This window comes from Canis lupus, chromosome 1 (genome assembly GCF_048164855.1).
Source record: "Canis lupus baileyi chromosome 1, mCanLup2.hap1, whole genome shotgun sequence".
Lineage (NCBI taxonomy): Eukaryota > Metazoa > Chordata > Mammalia > Carnivora > Canidae > Canis > Canis lupus.
Window position 1 is genome coordinate 41,232,382 of NC_132838.1, and position 27,980 is coordinate 41,260,361.

The following is a 27,980-nucleotide window of genomic DNA, read 5'->3' on the forward strand; positions in this document are numbered from 1 at the left end:
GAGGGTTGAACATTGGATGCGCGGCTTATCCTCAGCCCTGGTGCAATAAACACGGGGGAATAGCATCCCAGACTAATTAAATCAGAAACTAGGCTGCCCTGTAAGACTCCAGAACAGTCATTTTTATTATTTATTTAAAAAGATTTTATTTATTCATGTGAGATAGAGAGAGAGGCAGGGACATACCTAGGCAGAGGGAGAGCAGGGGCTCCCTGCAGGGACCCCGATGCGGGGACTCGACTCTGGGATCACGACCTCAGGGGAAGGCAGGTGTTCCACCACTGAGCCACCCAGGTGCCCCGAACCAGTAATTTTTAAAACCGCCCAGGCAATTCCCAGGAGCAGCCAAGGGTGAGAACTACCGATTTAATAAAATTCCCCCTTTAAACGTGACATATTCTGTCTATAATGTAGTTTTCTTTGATATTACCATTATTCTCATTTTATGCACATGTAAAATATATACACACAGAGATATAGCTATGTGCATACGTACATATACTAGTTCTGTTAGTACACACTAATTTTAAAGTAATGTCAACGAAAACATCCTCCCTCCTAGGGTCGGCCGCTCTCTCCAATCCAGACCGCCAGTCTAATGACGAAATCGGACCCGCCCCGGCTTGACTCCGCCCCCACCTTTGGCGGCGACGCGCATGCGCAGCCCGCCTTTCCCGGAGCGGAGCGGTCCCTGCCACTGGCTCCTTCCCGGGCCCGGCCCGCCCCCTCACCCGGGGCCCCGCCCCCCGCCGGGCTCGCCCCGCCCCCGCCCCGTCCCCGCCCCCCCGGCGGGCTCGGCCCTCGGCTCCCGGCCGTCCGCCGTCGCCGGCCTGTCCAAGATGGAGGGCTCTCCGCCGGCGCCGTTTGCCCTCCGGCTGCTCCTGCTCGCGGCGCTCCCGGCCGCCGGGTGGCTGATGACGGTTACCCAAGAGCTGCCACTGCGATCCCGGGCCCTGAAGGTAGGGCAGGGCGGGCGCCGCTCGGCCGCTCCTCCGCCCCGAGCCTCCGGGGAGGCCCGGGCGGGAGTCGTGGGACTTCGGCGTCGGTATGTTTGTTGCCACCGGCCGGCGGGCCAGGGGCGGGGTCCGGGTGCCCAGGAGAGGAGTGGGGAGCAGCCCCAAGGCCCTGGGGCAGCCGGGGAGGAGGAGGCGAGAGAGCGAAACGCGGTCCTTGGTGTGCGGTGGCGCCTCGTGCAGCCCAAGCCGTCCCGCCGTGGCCAGCGGAGGGGGTTTTGCCGTCGGAAGGACGATCACAAGTGCTCTCTCTCAGCCTTTGGTAATGGCGCCTTCCCGGGGATGCCCCGGCCCCGGGGCCAGGCGGTGTCCGTGCCTTCTGTGCTCGGGAAGGGGAGCGATCCCCGGCCACCTGTCTGCCCGGCGGCGGCGGGAAGCCCTGCCCCCCCCCCCCCCCCCCCGCGAGCGGGGCGCGCACGGCTCGGGGCCGACGGGACCGCACGCGGAGAGGCCCGCGACCCGACGCTTCGGTTAGCGGCGGCGGCTCTTGGAGCGTGGCGGGACCAGCCCAGCCCCACCGGCAGCGCCTCGCGCCAACCCGATGCTCTGGGGGTGGGGCCCGCCCGTGGGTGTCCGCAAGCCCTCCGCTCCAGGGGCTTCTGCGGCCAGCTAAAGTTGGGGCACCCCTGCGCCCCTGGGCTGCAGCGTGGCCGCTTCTTAACCGCTTTCGCCGGGAGTCATGCTGAAATAAGCCAGTGTTTGCCATTCATCGATTGAATGTATGATTGGGAAAAGTTTGAAGATTTTAAAAAGGGGACTTTCCCAGAATGAAAAGAAACAATATAGGTATACTGTTCCTTACTGGTCAAGACTTGAACACTCTAAATTCAGGGGTGACTTAACACCGTATCACTTTTTTTCTAAAAACACTTAAAAAAAAAGATTTTATTTATTTATTCATGAGAGACACAGAGAGAGAGAGAGAGAGAGAGAGAGAGGCAGAGACACTGGCAGAGGGAGAAGCAGGCTCCAATGCAAGGAGCCTGATGTGGGACTTGATCCCGGGACTCCAGGATTACACCCTGGGCCGAAGGCAGACGCTCAACCGCTGAGCCACCCAGACGTCCCTAAACTTTTAATAACACTACTTTCTCCGAGAAGAGAAATAACCAGCATATCTCAGTTTCAGTTCTGCTAGGCATTTCAGTATTTTTTTTCTAAGATTTTATTTATTCATGATAGACACACAGAGAGACGCAGAGAGAGAAGCAGACTCTCTGCAAGGAGCCTGATGCAGGCAGGACTTGATCCCAGAACCCCCAGATGGGGACCTGAGCCAAAGGCAGACTTAACTACTGAGCCATCCAGGTGCCCCTACTGGGGCATTTCAAGAAACCACAACAGGGCAGCCCCGTGGCTCAGCGGTTTAGCGCCCCCTTCCGCCCAGGGCCTGATCCTGAAGACCTGGGATCCAGTCCCACGTCGGGCTCCCTACATGGAGCCTGCTTCTCCCTCTGCCTGTGTCTCTGCCTCTCTTTCTCTCTCTCTCTCTCTCTGTCTCACTGTCTCTCATGAGTAAATAAATTAAAAAAAGAAAAAACCACAACAATGAAAGCCTAAAGAACCCCTTGTATCTGAAATTGTATGTGGACCACAGTTGCAACTGGTTAAAAATAGGAATGTGATTGGCCAGCATCAAGAGACCAGATAAAAATGAAATGATTTTTAAAGTTCTGGAAATACATTATTTTCTAAATTTTAAAGATTCATGATCATCAACTAGTGAATCCAAAGACATTTGAGTCTGTCCCTATAGTCTGAGAAAAATGCATTTTGACTGCAAGCTGAAAGTACTGCACTGTGGGCTTAATGAGGTCATTGAGGTTGTCATTTCAGTTCTGCCTTTTAATGCCTTCCTTCCACTTTTGGAAAGTCCAGATCTAAACTCAGAATTTCAGGGACACCTGGGTGGCTCAGTCAGTTAAGCATCTGCCTTGGGCTGTGGTGATCTCAGGATCTTGGGATAGAGCCTCACTTTGGGCTCCCTACTTAGTGGAAAGTCTGCTCCTCCCTCTGCCTTTCCGCACCTCTGGTGCGCTCTCTCTCTCTCTTTCTCTCTCTCAAATAAATAGGGACGCCTGGGTGGCTCAGCGGTTGAGTGTCTGCCTTCGGCTTAGGGCGTGATCCCAGTTCTGGGATCAAGTCCCGCATCGGGCTCCCTGTGTGGAGCCTGCTTGTCCCTCTGCTTGTGTTTATGCCTCTCTCTGTGTGTCTCTCATGAATAAATAAAGTAAAATCTTAAAAATCAAATAAGTAAAAAAAAAATCAAATAAGTAAATATTAAAAAAAAACCCTCAGAATTTCATAGATGAAAGAATGCTGAACAGAGAGAGGGAGCATCTCATTCCTTGGAAATGTTTACACGGGAAGCTGAAGCCTCTTGATCTAAATTGTTCAATGTTTTATCTTGAAATTTTTCTTTTTTTTAAGTAGGCTCCATGCCCAGCATAGAGACCATTAAGGAGCTTGAACTCAAAACCTTGACTGAGATCAAGCCCTTAGCCGGATCAAGAATTGGATGCTTAACCGACTGAGCCACCCAAGCACTCCTATTTTGAAATTTTTCAAATGTACAGAACATTTGAAAGAATGTCACAGTGGTCACCATGTTAGATAAGTGTCATCTACAGGACTTCCATGTAGTGATGGTGTTTGTTTGCTCTCTCCATTACAGTAGTCACCAGACTGCTGTAATTATTGAGTGCTTGAAATAATGGCTGACCAGGGCAACAGAGGAGCTGAGTTTTTAAACTTTTATTTATTTAATTTTAATTAATTTAAATATAAATGACCCATGTGGTTAGTGAGTACCATATTGAATAGCGCAAACTTAGACCACCATTAATATTTTACTATACTGGCTTTATGCTTTATGACATCTGTTTACCTGTTCATTTTTGTATCTAACTTGATCTTTTATTTTATTTATTTATTTATTTTTTAAAGTTTCAGTTTATTTTATTTTATTTATGATAGTCACACACAGAGAGAAAGAGAGGCAGATACATAGGCAGAGGGAGAAGCAGGCTCCATGCACCGGGAGTCCGACGTGGGATTCCATCCCGGGTCTCCAGGATCGCGCCCTGGGCCAAAGGCAGGGGCCAAACTGCTGCGCCACCCAGGGATCCCTAACTTGATCTTTTATTTTTTTTATAAATAAACCTTTTTTTTTAATGTTTATTTATTTATGATAGTCACACACACACAGAGAGAGAGAGAGAGAGAGAGGCAGAGACATAGGCAGAGGGAGAAGCAGGCTCCATGCACCAGGAGCCCGACGTGGGATTCGATCTCGGGTCTCCAGGATCGCGCCCTGGGCCAAAGGCAGGCGCTAAACCGCTGCGCCACCCAGGGATCCCAATCTTTTAGTAAGAAAACTGAAGTCAAGAAAATTCTCTCCATATCCCCTCAGTGATGCAGATCTACTGGACTATAGGCATTTTTCTGTTTTGTTTACATGTGCAACTGTTAGAAGTTGAGGTTACCCCACATTGTAAAATAATGCAAATTTTTGTAGTACATTCTTCTAATATTAAAATAACTTGCTCATCAAAGAAAGACATCCAGAGGACACATATTTTCTTTTCTTTTTTTTTTTTTAAGGTTTTATTTATTCACGAGAGACACACAGAGAGAGGCAGAGGGAGAAGCAGGCCCCATGTAGGGAGCCCGATGCGGGACTCGATCCTGGGACTCCAGGATCACACCCTGGGCCAAAGGCAGGTGCCCAACTGCTGGACCACCCAGGCGTCCCCACATATTTTCTTATATGTGTATTTATTTCATATACTTCCCTGAAACTTAATTCATTTATTTTAAACGAGGTATTTATTACCTTTGTCCTTAGGAAGCCATGTGTACTAGCTGGGCATCTTGTGAGTGAAGGAATTAGAGGAGGGATTGAAAATGGGTGGGTAGAAACTTCAGTTCTGCCACCCACTCTTTAAGTATCCGCCACCCTGGCTCCCAAGCTTGAACTTCCAGTTCAGTCAGAGGCTCTCAGGAATAGCAAGAAATATGACCTATCTCTGAACTTGAGCCCAGGGGGCAGTAAGGGATTAAGGTCTCTTTTGAAATGAAATCATTCGGAAGGAGCAAAAAGTTTAATTGAATTTGGTTCTTTACAAAATACAGCAGGACAGTGTCTGCTGTCTTTTACAAACCCCAGATTTCACTATGCAAGTGATATATGTAAGTGCAGTAAGTATACAACAGTATAGCGTATGTTCACTACTGAAAGGCTGAAGGTGTGAAAAGGTTTCTTGGAATGCCATCATTGTAGGGTTATCTCTGGGCTGTTAGAAGAACAGTATAGTGAAAAGAGGAATTCTTGGCTGGAATTAGAACACAAAAAAATATAACCACCAGTTTGATGACTTACTGAATGTTGGTTGGTTCTAGAGATGAGTGTATTGGTTCTAGCCCATGCTTCATTCTAGATTAGGGTGGACCAGGAGGAAGCCAGACTGGTTCTGAAGCTTCCTAAGCCCCCATACAAGTTGGCAAGTGTACCAAATGTATAATACAGGCTTTCCATATTAGAGTCCTGTTCCTTGGGATCTCTGGGTGGCGCAGTGGTTTAGCGCCTGCCTTTGGCCCAGGGCGCGATCCTGGAGACCCAGGATCGAATCCCACGTCGGGCTCCCGGTGCATGGAGCCTGCTTCTCCCTCTGCCTGTGTCTCTGCCTCTCTTTCTCTCTCTCTGTGACTAACATAAATAAATAAAAAATTAAAAAAAAAAATAGAGTCCTGTTCCTTGAATAGCATCATCTCAGTCTCATAAAATCACTTCAGTCTTTTTCTCATTTGTTGGAAATATATAAAGTATTGGAGATAGTCACAGTGCTAAGAGATCCACTTGTATATTATTTTTTTTAAAGATTTTATTTATTTATTCATGAGAGAGAGAGAGAGAAGCAGAGACACAGGCAGAGGGAGAAGGAGGCCCCATGTAGGGAGCCTGATGTGGGACTCGATCCTGGGACTCCAAGACCAAGCCCTGGGCCAAAAGCAGGTGCTAAACTGTTGAGCCACCCAGGGATCCCCTGTATATTATTTTGATTATGAATAATTTTCCTATTTTCAAAGTTAGAAATACCCCCAGGAAAAAATATTTTTTTTTATTCTAGGATAACAGTATCTAATTGTGAATAAACTTAGGTAAGGATTTGCTTTACAAATGACAAACTGTAATTCCTCTTAGAAATATTGGTGAATACTTCTTAACAGTGTTTTCTTCTCTTTAGAAGGTGTGTCATTAATAAATTTAAATATTTGAGTAACTGCTTTTGAGCATACCTTGAGAGACACTAAAACTGTGCACAATACATACTTGTCCACAGACCCTATGGGACATACTTAAGAAGGGTTAGACCAGGGGTGCTTGGCTAGCTCAGTCAGAGGAACATGTGACTATTGAGTTCAAGCCTCATATTGGGTGTAGAGATTACTAGGAAAAATCAATAAACTTAAAAAAAAAAAAAGGTTAGAGCAGTCTTGTTCAAAGAAAACAAAAAAGTTGGAAACTATTCCAATGTCCATTGATAGTGGAAAAATAAGTAAATTGGTAATCATTTGATGGGTTTTATACAGCACTGTAAATAAATGTCTTCAGCTGGTTGCATCAACAGTTTTAAATAAAAGAAGTTCCAGAGGAATACATGCAAAATTGTTCCACTTATATAAAGCACAGAAACAGATAAAACTAAACAACTTATTGTTTAGAGAGAATGACACACAGTAAAAGTATAAAGAAAAGTAAGAAATGATTAACATGGAAGACTATAGATATTTCTTCTGAGGGAAAGGAGGAGAACAAGACAGAGAGGGTTATGCCCGGGACTTCTAAGGTGTGGACAATACCCTAGTTTTTAACCTAGGGAGTAGGTACATGAGTGTTAATTTTTTCTTTCAAGTCCTACATTTGCATATTATATGCTCATAAATGTGATATATTTCATAACTAAGAAAAAACACATTATGAAAAGTTGGAATTGTGAATGAGGGCATAAAAAAGGCTGTAAAATTAAAAGGCTGGGTTTTAAAAAATGTTCTTTTGCTATTATAAGTGATTATACAATAAATATAATTGAGGGGAAAAGAAAAACTGAGTTATTCTTACTTAGTGAAATGCATACCTATCCAATTTATATGTTTTGCAGGACAGCATCAGAATTAATGTAACTACCCTGAAAGATGATGGGGAGGTATCTAAAGAACAGGTTTGTCTACTTTTGATTATGTTTTTAATATATAACTTAGCTAAGTATTAGGCAGCCTATGTTATTTTCCCCCACAAATCTATTTTACTTAGGTAATGTATTTTTGACATGAAGAATTTGTCATCATTTTTAAACCATTGGAATTAACGTATATGCTGCTTTATTTTAAGGTTGTTCTTAACATAACCTATGAGAATGGACAGGTATATGTAAATGACTTCCCTGTAAATAGTGGTGTAACGCGAATAAGCTGTCAGACTTTGATAGGTGAGTACTATTAAATTATTTCTGTAATTGTTCTGTTTTTAGTAATACTAAATTTGTGAAACACGGTTCTTTATGTGATGAATTTCCATTTTAAGTTAATACTATACATCATTACTGGAGTGTATACTAATACGACTGTGTTTAAAATTCAAATCCTACTTTATATTGGTTATTCCTAGCGTATTCCTATTTCTTTCTTGTGAGATTGGCATTGATGGGAGCTGCATTTCTGGTAGGTTGAGATCAATGTAAGAATATACAGAGAGGTAATAAGGGAGATTTACAAGTAAGAGGCAAAATCTTGGAGGAGTACTTATCACAATTATAAAAAAATAAAGAGAAAAATAAGCTATTGGCCTAATTCTCTGGTTTTCTGTTTCTTCTATCCTTATATCCAGATGACACTTTTTTTTTTTTAAGATTTTATTTATTCATTCATGAGAGACACAGAGGCGGGGCGGGGGTGTGGGGAGGGCAGAAACATAGGCAGAGGGAGACGCAGGCTCCATGCAGGGAGCCCGATATGGGACTCCATCCCAGGACTCCAGGATCATGCCCTGGGCCAAAGGCAGGCACCAAACTGCTGACCCACCCAGGGAGCCCGACACTTTTTTTTTTTTTTTTTAAGATTTTATTTATTTATTTGAGAGTGAGTGAGAGAGAGCACACAGCAGGGGCAGAAGGAGAGGGGAAGAGAGAGGGAGAAGCTGGAGCAGGCGCAGGTTCCCCACTGAGGAGGCAGCCCGATGCGGGTCTGGATCAGGGCCCTGGGATCATGACCTGAGCCAAAGGCAGACACTCAACCAACTGAGGCCCCCAGGTGTCTCAGATAACATTCTTTTTAACCTTTTAAAATCTTGAGTTGGGGGTCACCGGGTGGCTCAGTGCCTTTGGCTCAGGGCGTGATCCCAGGATCCGGAATCGAGTCCCATGTCAGGCTCCCTGCATGGAGGCTGCTTCTCCCTCTGCCTGTCTCTCCCTCTCTCTCTCTCTCTGCTTCTCATGAATAAATAAATAAAATATTTTAAAAAAATAAATAAATCTTGAGTTGGGCAGCCCGGGGGGCTCAGTGGTTTAGCGCTGCCTTCAGCCCAAAGCCTGATCCTGGGGCCCCGGGACTGAGTCCCACATCCAGCTCCCTGCATGGAGCCTGCTTCTCCCTCTGCCTGTGTCTCTGCCTCTCTCTCTCTGTGTATCTCTCATGAATAAATAAAATCTTTAAAAAAAAAAATCTTGAGTTATTTAAAGACAAGCAAATATATTATGTTGTACCACAGTATTTGAAAGAAATAAAGAATATGAGAAATATGTATAGTCTTCTTACCATCTGTTTTAACATACACATTTAAGGCAGTGAATTTTTCTCTAAACAGTTGTACCCTGTACTTGATTTATTCCATACTTTCATTGTTATTCAGTTTGTAGTGTTTTCCAGTTATTTGTTGTGCAATCTCTTGTCCTGTGGGTCATTTAGAAGTTAAGGTGCTTAATTTTAAAAAAATTTGGAACTTTCGTTTTTTACTGTTTCCACCTCTATCATCAGAGCTACACTGGGTATAAATTTAACTCCTGAAATTAGAGACTTGCTTTGTGGCTTAGCAGATGGTCAGTTTTAGGAAATGCAGATGTCTGTGTGCCCTCAAAAAGAAAGTACATCATATGATTATTTGGATATGATGTTCTGTATGTGTCAGGTAAAATTTTTTGTTAATCATATTGTTCAGTCTGTTATGGAAGTACTGATTTGTCTGTTTGCTTTCTTGCTCTATCAGTTCCTGAGAATGGTATGTTAAAATCTCCACTATGTAGATTTGTCTTTTTTTCCAGCTTTGTTCATTTTTGCTATGTTTTGGCACAATATTACCAATTTCACACGGATTTACTGTTCTGTCTTCTTTGTAGATGGACTTTTTAAAAATTATGATATGCCCTTCTTTATCTCTAGTGATATTTTTGCCTTAAAGTCAATTTTATCTATATTATTTTAACAGTAATTGCTTTTTGGCCGGGGCAAGTGGGAAAGAGGGAGATTGTTGTGTGGTATCTTGCTGTTTTCTTTCAGTCTCTCTGGGTCCTTATAATTAGGGTGAATCTCTTATAAGCAACATATAATGGTGGGTCTTATTTAAATTCAGTCTGTCAATCTGTCTTTTAATTGGGATTTTGATTTATTTACATTAATGTAATAACTAATATTTTGGATTTAAATCTTTAATTTGAATTATGTGTTTCCCATTTGTGTCCCATCTGTTCCATGTCCCTTTTTCTTTCCCTTTTGGCCCTCTCCTGGCTTTTTTATTTTTTCTTTGATCATTCCCCCTCTATCTTGTTGGTTTTTGAATTATTTTCCTATTCTTTTAATAATTACTGCTGAGCTCAATAAACTGGGAATTTTTATCACTTCCCAAACAATGCAAGAACCTCAGAAAATATAAACTCCATTATTCCCTTTCTGCTTTTGTATTGTTACTGTCATACATTTTAACTCTTTGTGTTATTAAATACTAGTACTACCCATAATTATACTACATAATTGTTTTTACTATTTTGTGTAGTCCAGTACTCATCTATGTTTACGGTAATGGTTGCCCTTTCCATTGCTCTTCGTTCCTTCCTGAATATCTGTGTTCCCCTTGGGCCTCATTTTCCCCCTGCCTAAAAAGTTCCCCTGAGTAAGAGATCAAGAAATCCCCTAAATGCAGATGTGTTTGCCGTGAATTATGTGAGCTTTTGTTTGAAAACATCTTTATTTTGCCTTCATTTTGGAGGATCTTTTTATAGATAGGGAAAGACAGGTTAGCATTTTATTTTGTTTTGTTTTTAAAGATTTACTTATTTATTTATTCATGAGAGACACAGGGAGAGAGAGGCAGAGACACAGGCAGAGAGAGAAGCAGGGTCCATGCAGGGAGCCCGATGTGGGACTCGATCCCAGGACTCCAGGATTGTGCCCTTGGCCGCAGGCAGGCACCAAACCGCTGAGCCACCCAGGCATCCCCAGGCTAGCATTTTAAAGACCAATTTCGTGGTCTTCTAACTTCTCTAGTTTCTATTGAGAATCAGTGTTAGGCTCATTGCTACAGGGAGGATAATAGGTTTTTTTTTTTTTTTTTTTTTTCTTGTTGCCCTTGATTTTTTTTTTCTTAGTCTTAGGTTTTTAGTAGTTTTACTGTGATGTCCCCAGGTGTAGGGTTCTTTAATCTGTGACTTGATGTCTTTTGGGGAAAATTTTTGACCATTATCTTTTCAAAAAGTGTTATAAGTCCTCTTTCTTATTCCCTTCTTGCTTTTCATTTACATGTATGTTTGACCCTTTCATAGGGTTCCATATCGATTTTGCACTGTTTAGTGCTTTTTTAATCCTTTTTTTTTTTCATCCTTCCTGCACAGAAATTTATCAGCTCTGCCTAATTGAGTTAATTTCATTTACTGGACTTTACTTCTAGGATGTCCATTTTATTCTTTTTTATTTTATTTATTTTAAGTAAGTTTTTTTGTTAAATATTTTATTTATTTATTTGAGAGAGAAAGAGAGAGATAGAGCACGAGTGAGGAGGAGAGGAAGAAGCAGGCTCTTTGCTGAGCAGGGAGCCTGAGAAGGGGCTTGATCCCAGGACCCTGAGATCATGACCAGACCCACCCAGGTACCCCCATTTTATTCTTTTTAATTTTTTTTTCTTTTTTCATCTCCTTCTTGGGCCCTGGATACCAGCCCACCTCTTTAAAAAAAATTATTTTATATTTTCAATTTTGATTTTAATAGTTTACACTTATCTGGTGAAATTCTCCATTTTGTCATCTATTTTCTTTTTTTTTTTTAAAGATTTATGGGCAAGGCAGCCCCTGTGGCACAGTGGGGTTTAGTGCCGCCTGCAGCCCAGGGTGTTATCTGGAGACCTGGAATCGAGTCCCACGTTGGGCTCCCTGCATGGAGCCTGCTCCTCCCTCTGCCTGTGCCTCCGTGTCTCTCATGAATGAATAAATAAAATCTTTAGAAAAAAAAGATTTATTTATTTTAGAGAGAGAGCACGAGCAGACAGGGGAGGGGCAGGGGGGTGAGACAGAGAATCTCAAGCAGACTTTGTGCTGTGCGTGAGTCCACCGTGGGGCTTGATCCCACGACCTGAGCCAAAACCAAAAGTTGGATGCTTAATAGACTGCGCCAAGTGCCCCTATTTTCTTTTTTTTTTTAAGATTTTATTTATTTGAGAGAGAGATTGCAAGCAGGGAAAGAGGGAGAAACGGGTTCTCTGCTGAGCAGGGAGCCCAATGCGGGGCTCAATCCGAGGACTCTGAGATCATGACCTGAGCCAAAGGCAGATACTTAACTACTTAACTGACTGAGCCACCCAGATGCCCTATCATCTATTTTCTTGAACCTGTCACTTTCAGTAACTTTATTTTTTTTTTAATTTTTATTTATTTATGATAGGCACACTGAGAGAGAGAGAGGCAGAGACACAGGCAGAGGGAGAAGCAGGCTCCATGCACCGGGAGCCCGACATGGGATTTGATCCCGGGTCTCCAGGATCGTGCCCTGGGCCAAAGGCAGGCGCTAAACCGCTGCGCCACCCAGAGATCCCTTTCAGTAACTTTAAAGTTCATGTCTGCCCCCTCTAATTTTTCGAGCCATTCTGGATGTGTTTTGTTTTTTCTTTTGATCCTTCTCCTTCAGTATGTGTTGTTATTTTTTTTTGTGTGTGTGTTGTTATTTTTGATACTGTATGTGAAAAGTTAAAAAGCGTCTGGATAGTATTATCTTGCTCCAAAGGGGATTTACTTTAATCCCTGACAGTCATGATAATAAGGGACAGAATACCTTAATTTTTAAATTGAAGATTGGGCTAATGGAAGGCTCTATTCTCATCTTTGTGAGCCGTAGTCTATTTCTTAGTTACTATTATTCCTCAGATGGAGCTCATCATTCGCCCTACGTGAAAACTTGGGGTGTTTATGAGGGCCCATCCTTTTGTGGGTCCCATGCTCCTCACTCTCATGAGCCTGCCAGAGTTTCTGCTTAACCTCATAGTGTCTTAGGTAGATACTCAGTTTTTTAGCCCAGCCTGACTTAGTAGTCAGCAAATGTTTTGGGGGGCAGGGGGGCGACCGCATAAAGTATTAGCTTATTTTTATTCTTCCTTCACTCTAGGATCTTGTCACAAGTCCCTGGATACCTTTGTAGCCATAATCCGTCTATTACGCCCCTCTACATGAGACTGCCAAAATCTGCCCGTTTAGCTCTGTTTAGCTTCTTGGCCTCTTAGTCATTACTTTCTGTTGAGCTCTCCAGCCTCTCTACCTGTTCAGCTTGGGCATCAGTAAATGCCTTTGGGATGCTGACTGGCTTTTCAGCTCTCTGGTGCCTCTAGACCCCTGTGGGTTTTGATTGTATATGTGTGTGTTTACATCTTTACTAGTGGCTCTCAGTGAGAAGGTTGGTATACAGCAAGCTAATTCTTCATAGTTAGGAAAAGAAGTGCCATTATTGGTATAAGTAATAATTCCATTGATGACATACACATTAGGAATTTCCCGTGGAGTGTGACCTGGCTGCTGTCTGTATTACTATATTACAGTCACCTTGCCGGTCATCCCGGTTGTTGCATTGAGTTTCTTTGATAACTGTAGTAAATGCCCATCCTATTAGTTCGACAAATCTTCAAAACAAATATAACAACAACAAAAAGCCCTCTTTCCTTAATTCTTTAACAAACTTATTTGGGAGGTGTATTAGTTGTTGCCGTGTCACAATTTAATTCTTAGTAGCCGACAACAATATTATCTCATGGTTTTTGTAGGTCAGGAGTCTGAGCTTGGCTTAGCTAGGACCTGTGGCTCTGGCTCTCTGGTAAGGATATAGTCATCTCAAGGCGCTGCTGGGGCTGCTTCCTGGCTCACTCATGATTTTTGACAGGATTTAGTTCTTGTGAACTATTGGACTGAGGCCTCAGTTCCTTGCAAGAGGTTGGCCAGAGGCCTCACTCATTCCCTTGCTGCATGGACCTTGTAGGGCATCTCACAAGATGGCAGCTGGCTGTATCGGTAACAGGACAAGGGAGCCTGTCAGCAAGAGCAAGAGTCTAGCATGATGAAGTCACAGCCTTTATAATCTAATCATAGAAGTGACTTGCCATCATTTTTACTTTATTCTGTTTGTTAGAAACAAGTCACTGGGTCCAGCCTACACTTCATGGGAGGGTCATGGGTCGTTGAGAGCCATTTTTTTAAAAAGATTTTATTTATTTATTCATGAGAGATACACAGAGAGAGAGAGGGAGAGAGGGAGAGAGGGGCAGGCCCCCTGCAGGGAGCCGAGTCTCCAGGATCACTCCCTGGGTTGAAGGTGGAACTAAACCGCTGAGCCACCGGGGCTGCCCTTAGAGCCATTTTTGAAAGCTACCTACCATAGTCAGAAAAGTCAGAATATCAAGGGCTTTTTTGTGTGTTTAATTTTATTTTGTTCTACAGCAGGGGTGCCAGATTTAGGGACCAAATTTGATGTATTTATAGGCCTGCATTTTCTCATCCATCGACTCTCTTTTGCATAGTGTACCAGCCTTTGGACAGACAGATGGACTGCCAAGGAGCCTACTGTTTTGTGAGCAAGACCGATGGGCAAACAGGGAACACATGCTCAGGTGGACCACAGGAGAAGGGAGGAGCTTGGAGGATGGGAGAGAGGTTAGGCAGATCAGAGAGGGAGGAGCAGCAGGTGCTCCCTGAAGAAGGACCATTCAGGGAACCCCCAAAGAGTTACAGGGATGCTGCTGATGGTGTTTGAGCAAGGTGGCTGTATAATCAAAACTCTGTCATGGAAGGTTAATCTGGCACTGCTGTGTGGATGGTTTAAAGAAGGGACTAGTTAGGTAACTATTATAATGGCGAGTAGTTAATGAACTCCATATTGGGTGGGGAGGTAGGTGGGAATGAGAAGGACAAACGTTAAGAGAAACTGGACCTGGAATGGCCCAAAGGAAGCAACTAACTAACTGGATAGGGAAGGAGGGTGAAGAAGTCAAATGTAACCTGCTAACTTTTGTCCTTGCTAGTTTGGAGAAGGGTGGACTTATTTATAGAAATAGGGAAGTCAAGGAGGAACCGTTTTGTGAAGACTTGGTTCTCAATGGAAACGTCTGTACCTGTTTAAAAAAGTGAGACAAGTTAGGCTTTGCCTCCCAGAGATTTTGACTTACAGAGATTGGGATCAGACTCTGGCATCTGTACTATTTCCCAGTTGGTTTTGATGCCTCATTATGATTTAGAACCACCAGACCAGGCGTTTGAACAGTATCGATAACTTATGATGGCATATTATTTTAAATTATGTATTTATAATTCTGGATGGAATCACTGCTGAACAAAAGCCATAGAACAAGAAACCTGATGCATTCTGTCAAGGGAACGCTGCCTGGTCAAGGAGATAGGTTTATGAACAAAGAGTTACATTACAAAAAAGCTATTGCTTAAAAAAAGGCGTGAACTTAGCAATGTAGGGATACAGTAGATAGAACTGCCTAAGTAGGAGTTTATTAAAAATGGATGAGAATGGGGCGCCTGGGTGGCTCAGTCGATTGGGTGTCTGCCTTCTTCTAAGGTCATGATCCCAGAGTCCCAGGATCAAGCTCCACATCGGGCTCCCCGCTCAGTGGGGAGTCTGCTTCTCCTTCTGCCCCATCCCTGCTCATGCTCTCTCTCTCTTTCTCACTCTCAAATAAATTAATAAAATCTCAAAAAAAAAAAAAAAAGGATGAGGAGAGAGTGGAGAGTAGAGGACATTCCAGATAAAGGGAAGGGAATAGGCCTATAAAGGCACAGAATCCATTTAAACAGCTGGGTCTGCATGCAGAATGTCCATCTGGGTCCCTTTTTAGCGAATAATCCTCATACGATAACATTTGAGGGACTAACATTTGAGAAACTAAGTGTTCCTTTTGCACTGGTCTCCTTGATTTATATTGATTTATCTTTTTCTGTACTGTTTTCTGCCTTGATAGGGTAGCCACTGGCTCCCAGGGTGGGGGGGTTCTTCACTAGAGAGAAGTAGGGCCAGCAGCTAATCCTTCCCTCATCCATTAGTGTGCCAGTTACAGGGCAGTCCTGTCCTCTGCCCCATTCCTGTCCTCTCCAACAGCAGCGAGTCACTTACTGGAGAAAGTGTTGAGAAAACAACTCCGTGTCCTTTCTTCTTGGGCCGTTATGTCCCTGGATTTTGTGAATGAGAGAACAGATGAATGAATGTGCTTGCTTTACTAAAACATGAGATTGATGGGCTGTGTCTTCTGGCCTTCTTCGTAAGTAGTTATGCCCCGTTCGTTCCTCCTTGACAAACTATGTAAAAGAATGGGAATGATGTTGCTAGTGTGGTAGTTTAAAGACCATCGAGGAGCACCTGGGTGGCTCAGTGGTTGAGCATCTGCCTTTGGCTCAGGTCATGATCCCAGGGTCCTGGGATTGAGTCCCATATCAGGCTCCCTGCAGGGAGCCTGCTTCTCCCTCTGCCTATGTCTCTGCCTCTCTGTGTCTCTCAAGAATAAATAAATAAAGTCTTAAAAAATCAAATTAAATTTTAAAAAGACCATTGAGCACTTTTCCCTTTTCAAATGACTATATAAGCATTTTGAGGATTTGTCAAGTTGTCTCTGTTTTTATAAATTCTGTAACATTAGTGAAGTTGGAGATTAAAAAAGGCCAAGAAATTGTTATGTAATTGTCTTGTTCCATGTAAATGTTGAAATAATCAGATTCAGTAACAGATTGGGTGGCATTTGTTTTGTTCAAAACTGTTTTTTGTTTTGTTTTGTTTTGTTTTATAGTGAAGAATGAAAATCTTGAAAATTCGGAGGAAAAAGAGTATTTTGGAATTGTCAGTGTAAGGGTTTTAGTTCATGAGTGGCCTATGACCTCTGGTTCCAGTTTGCAACTAATTGTCATTCAAGAAGAGGTAGTAGAAATCGATGGGAAACAAGTAAGATAGTATGATTATTAATTGGGAATTAAACTGTAAAGATTAGTGCTGGGTGTTATGCATGTGTTGCATTATTTTATTTATTTCTGACTTGATAAGGAAAAATGGTATCCTAATGTTGCCTGTATCCAATCTTTTAGAACTTTTTACTTGTAACATTTGCTTAGCATTTGAAGACTTAGCATTTGAAGTCTTAAGTTTTAAAAAATTCATATTTATACATGTTTTTATAACTTTAAAATATTACAAACATTAGTAAATTGAGTGAGTGAAGAAATTGAATTTCGTTCATAACTCTGCAACTTTTCTTCTGGCTGAGTAAATGAAATGGAACAGAGAACAAGCTTATGATACTGAATTCTAAAACACTCAGATTAAAGTTGTTAATTAAATGCCTCAAAGTATGGGGAATAAAGAGTAATTGTGAATAGGATAAGTGTTTTAAAGAGAACAAAAAGGAAAAGTTAGTTTTAGATTCTTATAGATCCATTATTTAAAATAAAGAATAATTGCTTATTTTTTCTTTCATAGGCTCAACAAAAGGATGTTACTGAAATTGATATTTTAGTTAAGAACCAGGGAATACTCAGACATTCAAACTACACCCTACCTTTGGAGGAAAGCATGCTGTATTCTATTTCCCGAGATAGTGACATTTTATTTACCCTTCCTAACCTCTCCAAAAAAGGTACTTTAAAAGACTGTTACTTAGGGTATCAAGGAAATTATTTCTTTTTTTTTTTTTTTTTTTTTTTTTTTTTTTAAGGAAATTATTTCTTTAGTGGGTGGCTTTCTAATCGTAGTTAATATGTTTGGTAGTAGGTTTCTTTCAGAAATGCTTTATAACACCTGTTACTTTATATGTCCATTTAAGAACTCCAGGAACCTATCTGGAGTCTTAATAGAGAGTGACTGAAACAAAAAGTGATCAGTCATGACTGCTTGGTGATATTTTATGGTAATTATCTACCCTTATTCTGGGCAGTCATCACAAAATACATGATAAGAATAGTGTTTAGGTTCTTTTCGAGAAAGAAGTATTCATTTTTTTTCCATCGAAACATGGAACTTTTTGAAGATTTGACTTTGTGCATTCTGCGTGATGATAGGATCATAACTGGTCTAGCTCCTTATGACTGTCTAGGTTATGGCTCCTTTCTGGCATTTAAATATGAACAATCAAATGTTACTGTTTTTCTCCTGTGGCAAAATAAATTCTTAGTATCCTACATGTGTTTGGTATAGTAATGATGGAACTAGTAAGAGAGACACCAGAATGCACCTAGCGTTTTGGTAACTTGGCTCTTCCTTCTCAGTAGAAAGTGTTAGCTCATTGCAGACCACCAGCCAGTATCCTATCAGGAATGTGGAAACCACTGTAGATGAAGACGCTTTACCTGGCAAACTACCTGAGACTCCTCTCAGAGCAGAGCCTCCTTCTTCATACAAGGTAAATAAAATATTTTGGATTATCTTGATATTACAAACATTTTTTTGAAGAAAATAGCATTTCAGATGAGGTGGAAACCATGAGGATTGGAAGTGTGAAACATTGTTAATAGTGGACTCCTCACTGTTGTAGTATGATGTTTCCAGGTATTCCCATGTTCTTTTCAAGTTTCATTTAATAATAGTTAGATAATCATTATCAAGTCATTGGATTCCATTTTGGGACAGTTTTCAGTTCCAGAGTCATTCCCATCCTTATTCCTATTTATTTATTCTGTGGCTGCTGCCTGGTGCACACACACATGCGTGGTGCCCTCAGGATCTTGAACAGTGACCAAGCACATGTGGTCAAGAGTGCAGTCAGGAGTCCGATCACGTAGGTTTGAATCCTGGTTCTGCCACTTACTCGTTGTGTGATCTTGGACAAGCTCCTAGTCTCTCTAACCTCTGTTTATCTGTACAATGGAGCATCCACTTTAATCTATAAAATCACGTAGTTGTTACCAGGATTAAATAACCTGGATACAAACGTAAGAACGTATTTCCATTTGTTAAGTATTCCTAAATTACTAAGGGCATCATATGGTTGCCTGGCCATATATTTGGGGTTCAGACTGAGTATCTTGATGTCTTTATACATATTAGCTAAGGCCTCTTACTCAAAATAATTTTTGTTTTTGTTTTTGTTTTATAATTTCTATTTAAGTGAGCAAGGTCTGTTGTTAGTCTCAAAAGATTCTGGAGGTTTCTTTGAAGTTCCCGCTGAAGGTTGGGATTGCTTATTTGGGGTTGCTGGAAAAACTCCAGTCACCTTTGGCTGGCTGAAACGCCAGCACCCTTCCCCTGCCTGCTTGCCTCCCTCAGAGCAAGGCAGCCCAATGCCATCCATGCACCTTAGCATCTCCTCTGACTCTCTAAGTATAGGAACATATTTTGTGCACTGTGAACTCCCCATCTGGGCCAGAAGCCACTAATGTTTGCCTTTTTCTCCTGCTCCTGTCCGCCAACTATTAGAAACATAGTTGCCTCTGGTCTGTTTTGCATAAAGTAGACTAGCTGAACCTCTTACCATTTAGCAATAACTTTCACTTAATTTATAGATAATAGTATAAATAACTGTAAAGGATAATGAAGCAACATTCCTATGCCTGTATTATTAGGATATAATTTTTAGATACATTTACAGAGTTTATCAAGGTACATTTTAAAATGAAATGAAGGGCAGCCCCGGTGGCGCAGCGGTTTAGCGCCGCCTGCAGCCCAGGGTGTGATCCTGGAGACCCTGGATCGAGTCCCACATCAGGCTCTCTGCATGGAGTCTGCTTCTCCCTCTGCCTGTGTCTCTGCCTCTCTCTCTCTCTCTGCATTTCTATGAATAAATAAATAAAAAATCTTAAATAAATAAAAAAATAAAAATAAATAAAAATTAAAAAAAAATGAAATGCACCCATTTAAAATATAGTTAGGGGGTACCTGGGTGGCTCGTTGGTTAAGCGTCTGCCTTCAGGTGAAGTCATGGTCCTGGTGTCCTGGGATCGAGCCCTATGTCAGTGGGGAGTTGGCTTCTCCCTTTCCCTCTGCCACTCCCTCTGCATGTGCTCTCTTTCTCTCAAATAAATAAAATCTTTAATAATTTAAAAATAGTCCTTTGACAGATGAATGGGTAAAGAAGATGTGGTGTATATATACATAATGGAGTATTACTCAGCCATTAGAAAGGATGAATCCTTACTTTGATATGATGGAACTGCTGGAGGGTATTATGCTGAGTGAAATAAGTCAGTCAGAGAAAGACAATTAATTATCATATATGGTCTCACTCATATGTATAATATAAGAAATAGTGAAAAGGACTATAAGGGAGGGATGCCTGGGTGGCTCAGTGGTTGAGTCTGCTTTCAGCCCAGGGCGTGATCCTGGAGTCCTGGGATTGAGTGCCACATCGGGCTTCCTGCATGGAGCCTGCTTCTCCCTTTGCCTGTCTCTCTGCTTCTCTGTCTCTCATGAATAAATAAATAAAATCTTTTTTAAAAAAGGGGCGGGTACTATAAGGGAAAGAGGAAAACTGAATGGGGAAAAATTAGAGAGGAAGACAGGGATCCCTGGGTGGCGCAGCGGTTTGGCGCCTGCCTTTGGCCCAGGGTGCGATCCTGGAGACCTGGGATTGAATCCCACATCGGGCTCCTGGTGCATGGAGCCTGCTTCTCCCTCTGCCTATGTCTCTGCCTCTCTCTCTCTCTGTGACTATCATAAATGAATAAAAAAAATTTTAAAAATTAAAAAAGAAAAAGAGAGGAAGACAAACCATGAGAGACCACTAACTCTGGGAAACAAAGGGTTGCAGGAGGGGAGGACGGTCGGAGGATGGGTAACTGGGTGAAGGGCACTAAGGAGGGCACATAATGCAATGAGCACTAGGTGTTGTATGTTGGAAAATTGAATTTAAAATATTTAAATTTTAAAAATAAAATGTGTAGTTAGGTAAGTTTTGATAAATGTAGACATCTGTCTAACCAGCAACACAGTCAAGATACAGAATTTTATCATCACCCAAAACTAGAACATAATTTTTAAAGCCTCTTAGAGATTAAATGATCCTTGCTTTATCTAATCAAAACTCCTTTTTTAGGTGATGTGTCAGTGGATGGAAAAGTTCAGAAAAGATCTGTGTCGGTTCTGGAGCAGTGTTTTTCCAGTATTTTTTATGTTCCTGAATGTCATGGTGGTTGGAATTATAGGAGCAGCCGTGGTAATAACCATCTTAAAGGTGCTTTTCCCGGTTTGTGAATACAAGTAAGTAATTATTATTTTTGAAACATTAGTGGTTTTAATGATTAAAGAGTGAGTTGTATTTACTGTATTATTTAGAGTAGAAAGTATAAATAATAGGAAGGCTATAAGACAAGAGGGAGGGAAAATGTTCCTTTTTCTAGCTTGTCTCCCAATGTTAGCAAAATTAAGACATTTATTGGATATCTGTCACGAACAGGACACTTGTCTTAGGGATTCAGATGTAAGACAAACTCTCTTCTCTAAGAACTTAGTCTATTAGAGAAAGGAAACATATATCTGTTATGGAAAATGCAATGTTAGACTAAAATGAAATGAGGGCTTTGCTATGTATAATTTTCTACCTCAAAGTATCAATTTAAAATGAAGTAGATTTTAGAAGACCAGTGAGATAGTTGGTGTAGCATTGCTAGTAAAAAGCAAGAGAGGAAACTTAAGTGTTATCAGTGAGGGCTTACCTAATTGTTCACACATGTAGTGGAATTCTGTGCAGCTGAGATGCAAAGAATCCAAATTCTATTAGATGGGGGAAAACGTGTAACAGTATGATCCCATTTGGGTAAATACTTTTCTATTCTGTATATAAATGCATAGGAAATTTCTAGAATGACAAAATACGTTATCTCTAATGAGTGGGAATGAGAACAGGGATAGAAACACTGACTTTTTCTTTTTCTTTAAGATTTTATTTATTTATTCATGAGACACACATACAGGCAGAGACACAGGCAGAGGGAGAAGCAGGCTCCATGCAGGGAGCCCGACATGGGACTTGATCTTGAGACTCTAGGATCACACCCTGGGCCAAAGGCAGGAGCTAAACAAACTGCTGAGCACCCAGGGATCCCCACACTGACTTTTTCCCTTTGTGTACAGCTTGATTTTTTTAACCATAAGAAATTATAAATGTAAAAGTGAATTTGTTATTAGTATTTTTGTAAGTTAAACAGTCAGGGGGCACCCATCTGGCTCAGCTGGTGGAACATGTAACTCTTGATCATGGGGTCATGAACTGGAGCACCATGTTGAGAACAGAGTTTACTTAGGAAAAAAAAGAAAGAAAAATAAGTTAGTCACTTCAGTTGTCTTAATAGAAGTAAATCTCCATAGATAGGGACGACCACACTCTTTGGCTTAAATTATATTGTACTATGTTGTAAAGACCATAGGATTTATGGGAAAAGAGGCCCAATTCAAGCATTCACTTTTCCACCTGCTTGCCTGCCATTTTTTCCTATGTAACATTGAACTAATCCCTCCCCTAAAGGGTTTGTTGAAAGACCATAACGTATGCAAAGTGCCTGTGGAGTATCCCTCCTACCTTTTAGTTTGGTTTCCCTTGAAGAATTCACATTTACCATTTCTTTCTGAATGAAAATTCTGGAACTTAATAAATTTTTTCCTTTTTCCTTTGACTGCCAGGAATCTCAGGACCTTTTTTGAACTTTATTATGCAAACCTGTATAGAAAACCATGTTGCACTTTTTTTTTTTTTAATTCTTTTACCAAATGTTTTGTTATGGGCTTCCATGTGGGAAGAGACACAATAGAAAATTAAAAACCTGATTTGCAGTATAAATGGCAGTTGCCCTAAGGATACTTTCTGGTAGTAAAAGATTTCATCAATACAGAAATATAGAGAGCAGTTAAAATACCTCATTTCCCTGTTCTTTAATTCTTATAACTAGAGGTAATCATTGTTAATCAATGTTAACTTTGAGAGTGTGCATCTTTTACCCACATTCTGTATATTGATATAAATGCATGGTAGGGCAGCCCCAGTGGTGCAGCGGTTTAGCACCGCCTGGAGACTTGGGATCAAGTCCCACGCTGGGCTCCCTGCATGGAGCCTGCTTCTCCCTCTGCCTGTGTCTCTGTCTCTGTCTCTCTCTCTGAATAAATAAAATCTTTAAAAATAAAATGCATGGTAAGATATCATTAAAGTATGGTCCCATTTGGGTAAAACCAAAGTATTATGTTTATAATAATAAGATTGTTTATCAACCGAGGCTCTTAACTGCCCCACATATTGCTTTAATTTTTTTTAGATTTTAAAAATTAATTTATTCATGAGAGACACACAGAGAGGCAGAGACCTAGGCAGAGGGAGAAGCAGGCTCCCTGCAGGGAGCCTGATGTGGGACTCTGTTCCAGGACCCCAGAATCATGACCTGAGCCGAAGGCAGATGCTCAACCACTGAGCCAGCCAGGCATCCCTAGATTGCTTTATTCACCTAATGACAGAGGCTCCAAAACTTTTTTGGTACATAGCAGTCTCAAGTGTGCCACTAATTTTTTCCTGTTGCTCTTATCTAGGCCAGAAGAAAATTAAAAGAAAAATTTTTATTTAATTCTTTTAAATATTTTATTTATTTTTATTTTAAGTAGGCTCCACACTCCACATAGGGCTCAAACTCACGGCCTTGAAATTGAGAGTCACATGCTCAACCGAGTCACTGAGACATGCCTATTTTTTTTTTAAAAGAATTTATTTATTTATTCATGACAGATACAGAGAGAGAGGCAGAGAGAGAGACAAGCAGGCTCCATGCAGGGAGCCTGACGTGGGACTTGAACCTGGGTCTCCAGGATCATGTCCTGGGCCGAAGGCAGGTGCCAAAACCGCTGAGCCACCCAGGCGTCCCGAATATTTTTTAATTTACAACTACACATATACATTATGTTACATTTACAAGCGAGATGTGTGTGCCTACAGGGCACCACATAAAATTCTTATCTGGGAATCAGATTGCACACTGCCCCCCTCATTTCCTGTTCAACATTAGCTTTTGTACAGTATTTTTTTTTTTAAAGGATTTTATTTATTCATGAAAGAGAGAGAGAGAGAGGCAGAGACACAGGCAGAGGAAGAAGCAGGCTCCATGCAGGGAGCCCAATGCGGGACTGGATCCCAGGACTCCAGGATCAGGCCCTGGGCCGAAGGCAGGCACTAAACCGCTGAGCCACCCAGGCTGCCCCAGTATTTGCTTTTTATTCAACAACTGCCCAGGTCCAACTTTGCAAAGATCTGACCTCACTGAATGTGTAGTATGACCTGATGTTGAAACTGTGACTACTCTCAAAATGAAATCTTGAAAATGAAATAGGCTGTAGCCTTGAGTCTATAGAGCCACCCCAGGGGTCTCCATGCATTTGGGAACCACCCAGGGGGTCTCCATGCATTTGGGAATCAGACCTTTTCCTATCAGCACACATATTGCTTATTGATCCTCTTTCTGGAGGCGTGGTGTTTTACAGCATAGGTAGGCCATAACATAACCACTCCTCCAGTAGACATCCAGGTGTCTTCCAGTTTCACACTATTGCCAATAATGCTCTAGTGTGCACCTTAAATATACAAATGTACGTCTCTTTGCACGTGTATTTATGGAGATAGACTTTTTTTTCTTTTTTTAAAGATTTTATTTATTCATAGAGACATAGCTAGAGAGAGAGGCAAAGACACAGGCAGAGGGAGAAGCAGGCTCCATGCAAGGAGCCCGACGTGGGACTCGATCCCGGGTCTCCAAGATCACACCCTGGGCTGCAGGCGGTGCTAAACCGCTGCGCCACCGGGGCTGCCCTGGAGATAGACTTCTAAAAGTGAAATTACTGGGTCAAAGGGTGTGTGTATCTCAACACCTGAGAACAATCTTTTTTGTTTTTGCTATTGTGGAGAAATCTCATCTTACTTTGCATTTTCTTCTTGCTTATGTCCCTCGCAAGTCCAGGTCAAACTGAGTCTAGCAACTTTGTGATAATCAGCTATATATTTCTCCGCTGACGTGCCTGTTTATAGCCTTTGCCCATTTTTCAGTTGTGTTGCCTTTTATAATCAGTATGTGGGAGCTCCTTTATCTGTTACACACATATAATATCTACTGCAGTTTTTTTTTTTTTCTTAATCCCAGACTGTGATTTGTCTTTTGCTCTTGTTTCTGGTATCACACAAAAGTTAAATTTGGGGCCAGAGCACTTCATGCCTTTCCTTTGTGGCTTTTAGGATTTTAAATTTTTCTTAAGTTGACCTTTCCCATCTTAAAATTATTTTTCTTAAAACATGTTTTACTATCACTTGTGTATACGGTAAGCTGAGTTATGATTTTGTTTTCCAAAGAGAGTTGCCGTCATTTCAGTTGTCCTTTGCCCTTGAATTGATATGTTACCTTATTCTGAATTTCCACATACTTTAATCTCACTTCTGAACTTCTCTTCTTCCACTGCTTTGTCTAGTACTGTGCCAGTAGCATAGTTTTAATTACTATACTGCTTTAATAAAACCAGGCATGTTAACAGCTATTCTTACTTGTGACTTATTCTCCCTTGTGACTTTGGACTCCCGTTTGTCCAGCTATTATAAACTAACTAAAATGAAGCAAAAACACTTAACCCCAGGTATATATTTAATTTTAACTCTGATACAGCCTTGTCTTACCATCAAACTGTAGATGGAGGAAATGTTTAATTTCTGTTTTTGTATTTCAGAGGAATTCTTCAATTGGATAAAGCAAATGCTATACCTGTCACAGCTATCCACTTATTTCCGGATAATCCTGAGAAAAAAGCAGAAACCCTTGAAGATAAAACATGCGTTTAAAACACTATCTCAAATCATGGACTCTGAATTAGTCTTTTGGCTCTCAATTTGCCACTTGAATAGAATTGTCTTTTAAATCGCAAAGAATTTGTTTATACACTAGAGAAATTGCTAAACTCCTAAAACTGTCTGAAACTTGTCCTTTTAGGAGACAAGTTAAAGTTCATCTTATTCTGTAACAGAGCTGGTTATTCAGATGATTAAGGAAAATTTAAATGAAGTGGAAGAGAAGATATGAAGAAACATCAAAATTACCAAAAAAAAAAAAAAAAAAAAAGGGAGAGGGCAGGACAAAATGCCACGTGCCAATACTTTTCAAGGTGCCTTTATAAAGGAAATTATATCCACTTAATTACTATAATATATGAGACTTTATGAAAAGCACTTTATGAAATTCTAATTTAAAAGCTCAAGAATTTAACACTTATTTTTTTATTCAGTAAAATGTGCCTTTATATTAAGTATGTGACTCAGCATAAAATCACTTAAGTGTATCATGATTTGATTGTATCCTGTACGAAGACTACTTACCTTGAATGCACCAGGATTTAAAAATAGTAGTGACTTGTTCTCACTCTAAAATAAACTTTTTTTTGAGGAAAACAATAGAGTTTTGGTATAAAAACATATCCTGGGCAAGAACTGCTTCTGTGTCAGAGTTGATTTCACAGACACTGGCTTTAGCCATGGTTCAGACTGCAAATGAGCCCTTTGGTCCTGGAATTAGATTGTACCTTGCTCTTGTGCTCCTTAAGTGTCATTTATCCTTCAACAGTGATCTTTTTTTAACCATCACCCCCATTAACATGTTTTATAATGTGATGTAGTACATAAAATACTTGCTTTTATTCCAAGTGACAGATATTTCCTATTTTGTTTTATTCATTACTTTTTTATTGCAACCTGTCATTTTAAACACATTGTTCAGTAAAATAATGACTGACTGGTTTGTAAGACCACCTTAGTGGAGAGGGGAAAAAAATAAAACCATCTTAGAGTTGGGTTAAGTAGATATGTATGTGTGGGGTAAGGATGACAGGGAGCAGAGTGAAGGAGTGAGGTTTTATCCCGCCTAGCTGTTTTTTGTTTTGTTTTGTTTCCACCTAGCTGTTTTTAATAAGAAATAACAGCCCTGTGAAATATACTTTCTCCATATTATATGAATAAATAATAGCATGTGATTCACTTTGATCCTAAAGTCACCCAGCCAGTAACACTTTATGTCCTTCCTCACTTTAAGATGCTGGAAATCACCAATTCTAACTTCAAAGAATGACAGTCTATTAAGCTTACAGAGAATCTCATGAGAACTGTGGAGGAGGCTAAGTGGCCAACTGGAGAGTGTAGGCTTTACAGTCAGCAGAGTCCTGTCCTGCTTTGCCTCCTTATCAGGGAGACCAGGAACTATGGCTTGGTGCTCTCTTTTCTATGGTTGGGATGATACAACCCATGGTTGGGATGATTACTTTAAAAAGTAATCCTTAAAATTTTTTAAAAAAAATATTGTATTTATTTATTCATGAGAGACAGAAATAAGCAGGCTCCTTGCAGGGAGCCTGATGTGGGGCTCAATCCCGGGACTCCGGGATCACACCTGGGGCCGAAGGCAGAGGCTCAACTGCTGCGCCACCCAGGTGTTCCTAAAAAGTAATCCTAAACAGGTAGCTTACTTAAGATCTTATACCATTAACTTTTAACTTATACCATTAACTGTTCATTTAATTATGCTTTGTATCCATGAAAGAATGTGCTAATGAATTTCATTCATTAGAGCAAAGGGAGCAGCCTGTAGTGCAGCCTCATATGTAGGCAAACTAAAGTCAAGCAGAAGTGTGTGTGTGTGTATTTTTTTTTCTCTTTAAGTATATTATAAAATGAAGGGTCTTTAAAGCTCTCCCAGGAAGAGGAGGGAAGCTACCTTAACGCCAAGCAGGAAGGCACAGTGGGTGCATGGTTTGTGCCTCAATTGGCTACTTATGTAAAATGTTCAGGAATTTTCAGTTATTCACTGGCACCCAAAGTGCTAGAGCCAATCTTACTCCCTAAAAGGAATGGCAGCCGGACAGTGGAAGAGAAGATGCTGTACCTAGAAGTGCATACAAAGACACTTCCAACCTAAGTAATTGCATCTGTGCTGCAAACATACATGGTCAGTGAAAGAAATTAGCTAATACTAAAGTAAAAGAGATTTGCTTGCAGCTTTAAAAAATTGCCTTTATTTATTCAGAATCATACTTTTCTTTTTTTAAAATCTTACCATTATGAAACTTTAAAAAAATATAGTACTCAATGCAATGAAATACTACATTTAATTATTATTCAAACACTTAAGGCAGGTTTCTCACAGTTTGCATGTGAGAATTTAGCATGATCCAAACTCAAATATCCATTTCTCATATCTTTCAATGTCTGCAGCAGAAACTGACTTAGAAACCTTTTTTAAAGCCATTTCAAAATCCTCCATAGTTGTAGGCATGTGCATTTCTTCTCTTGAAAGATTTCTGATTTCTTCTGGGGTCAAACCTTCAATACGCCTTCTCATTGCCATCAAGGATGCATCCCTAGGTTTTAAATTAAAACACACTGTTATTTTGATTGAATAAAAACTTGTAAACAACATTTTTTCAGTATTCTTATTTTGTAATTATCCCACTACACATACTTACGGAGTATTGCAT

At 41.0% G+C, this 27,980-nt stretch overlaps 2 protein-coding genes across 3 annotated transcripts in view; one reads left to right on the plus strand and one right to left on the minus strand.

The window, feature by feature from the left end:
• Positions 1-767: 767 nt before the first annotated feature.
• GINM1 (glycosylated integral membrane protein 1) lies at positions 768-27,921 on the plus strand. Of its 2 annotated transcripts, none has more exons than XM_072827409.1 (8): positions 768-959; positions 7,175-7,234; positions 7,405-7,501; positions 16,315-16,466; positions 16,998-17,154; positions 17,783-17,916; positions 20,545-20,708; positions 25,191-27,921. In XM_072827409.1, exons 1-8 carry the CDS (start codon positions 840-842, stop codon positions 25,300-25,302), a joined length of 996 nt encoding a protein of 331 aa, XP_072683510.1. In that variant the 5' UTR covers positions 768-839; the 3' UTR covers positions 25,303-27,921. The 2 variants fall into 2 exon arrangements, with proteins under 2 accessions (XP_072683510.1, XP_072683521.1); XM_072827420.1 differs by having other exon boundaries at positions 17,786-17,916.
• The window catches only part of KATNA1 (katanin catalytic subunit A1), a 46,745-nt gene continuing 46,260 nt past the window's right edge, over positions 27,496-27,980 (minus strand). Inside the window, exon 11 of the mRNA XM_072827396.1 lies at positions 27,496-27,863. Within this exon, the coding sequence (XP_072683497.1) occupies positions 27,665-27,863 (199 nt within the window). The 3' untranslated portion in view covers positions 27,496-27,664. The remainder of the gene's footprint in view (positions 27,864-27,980) is intronic.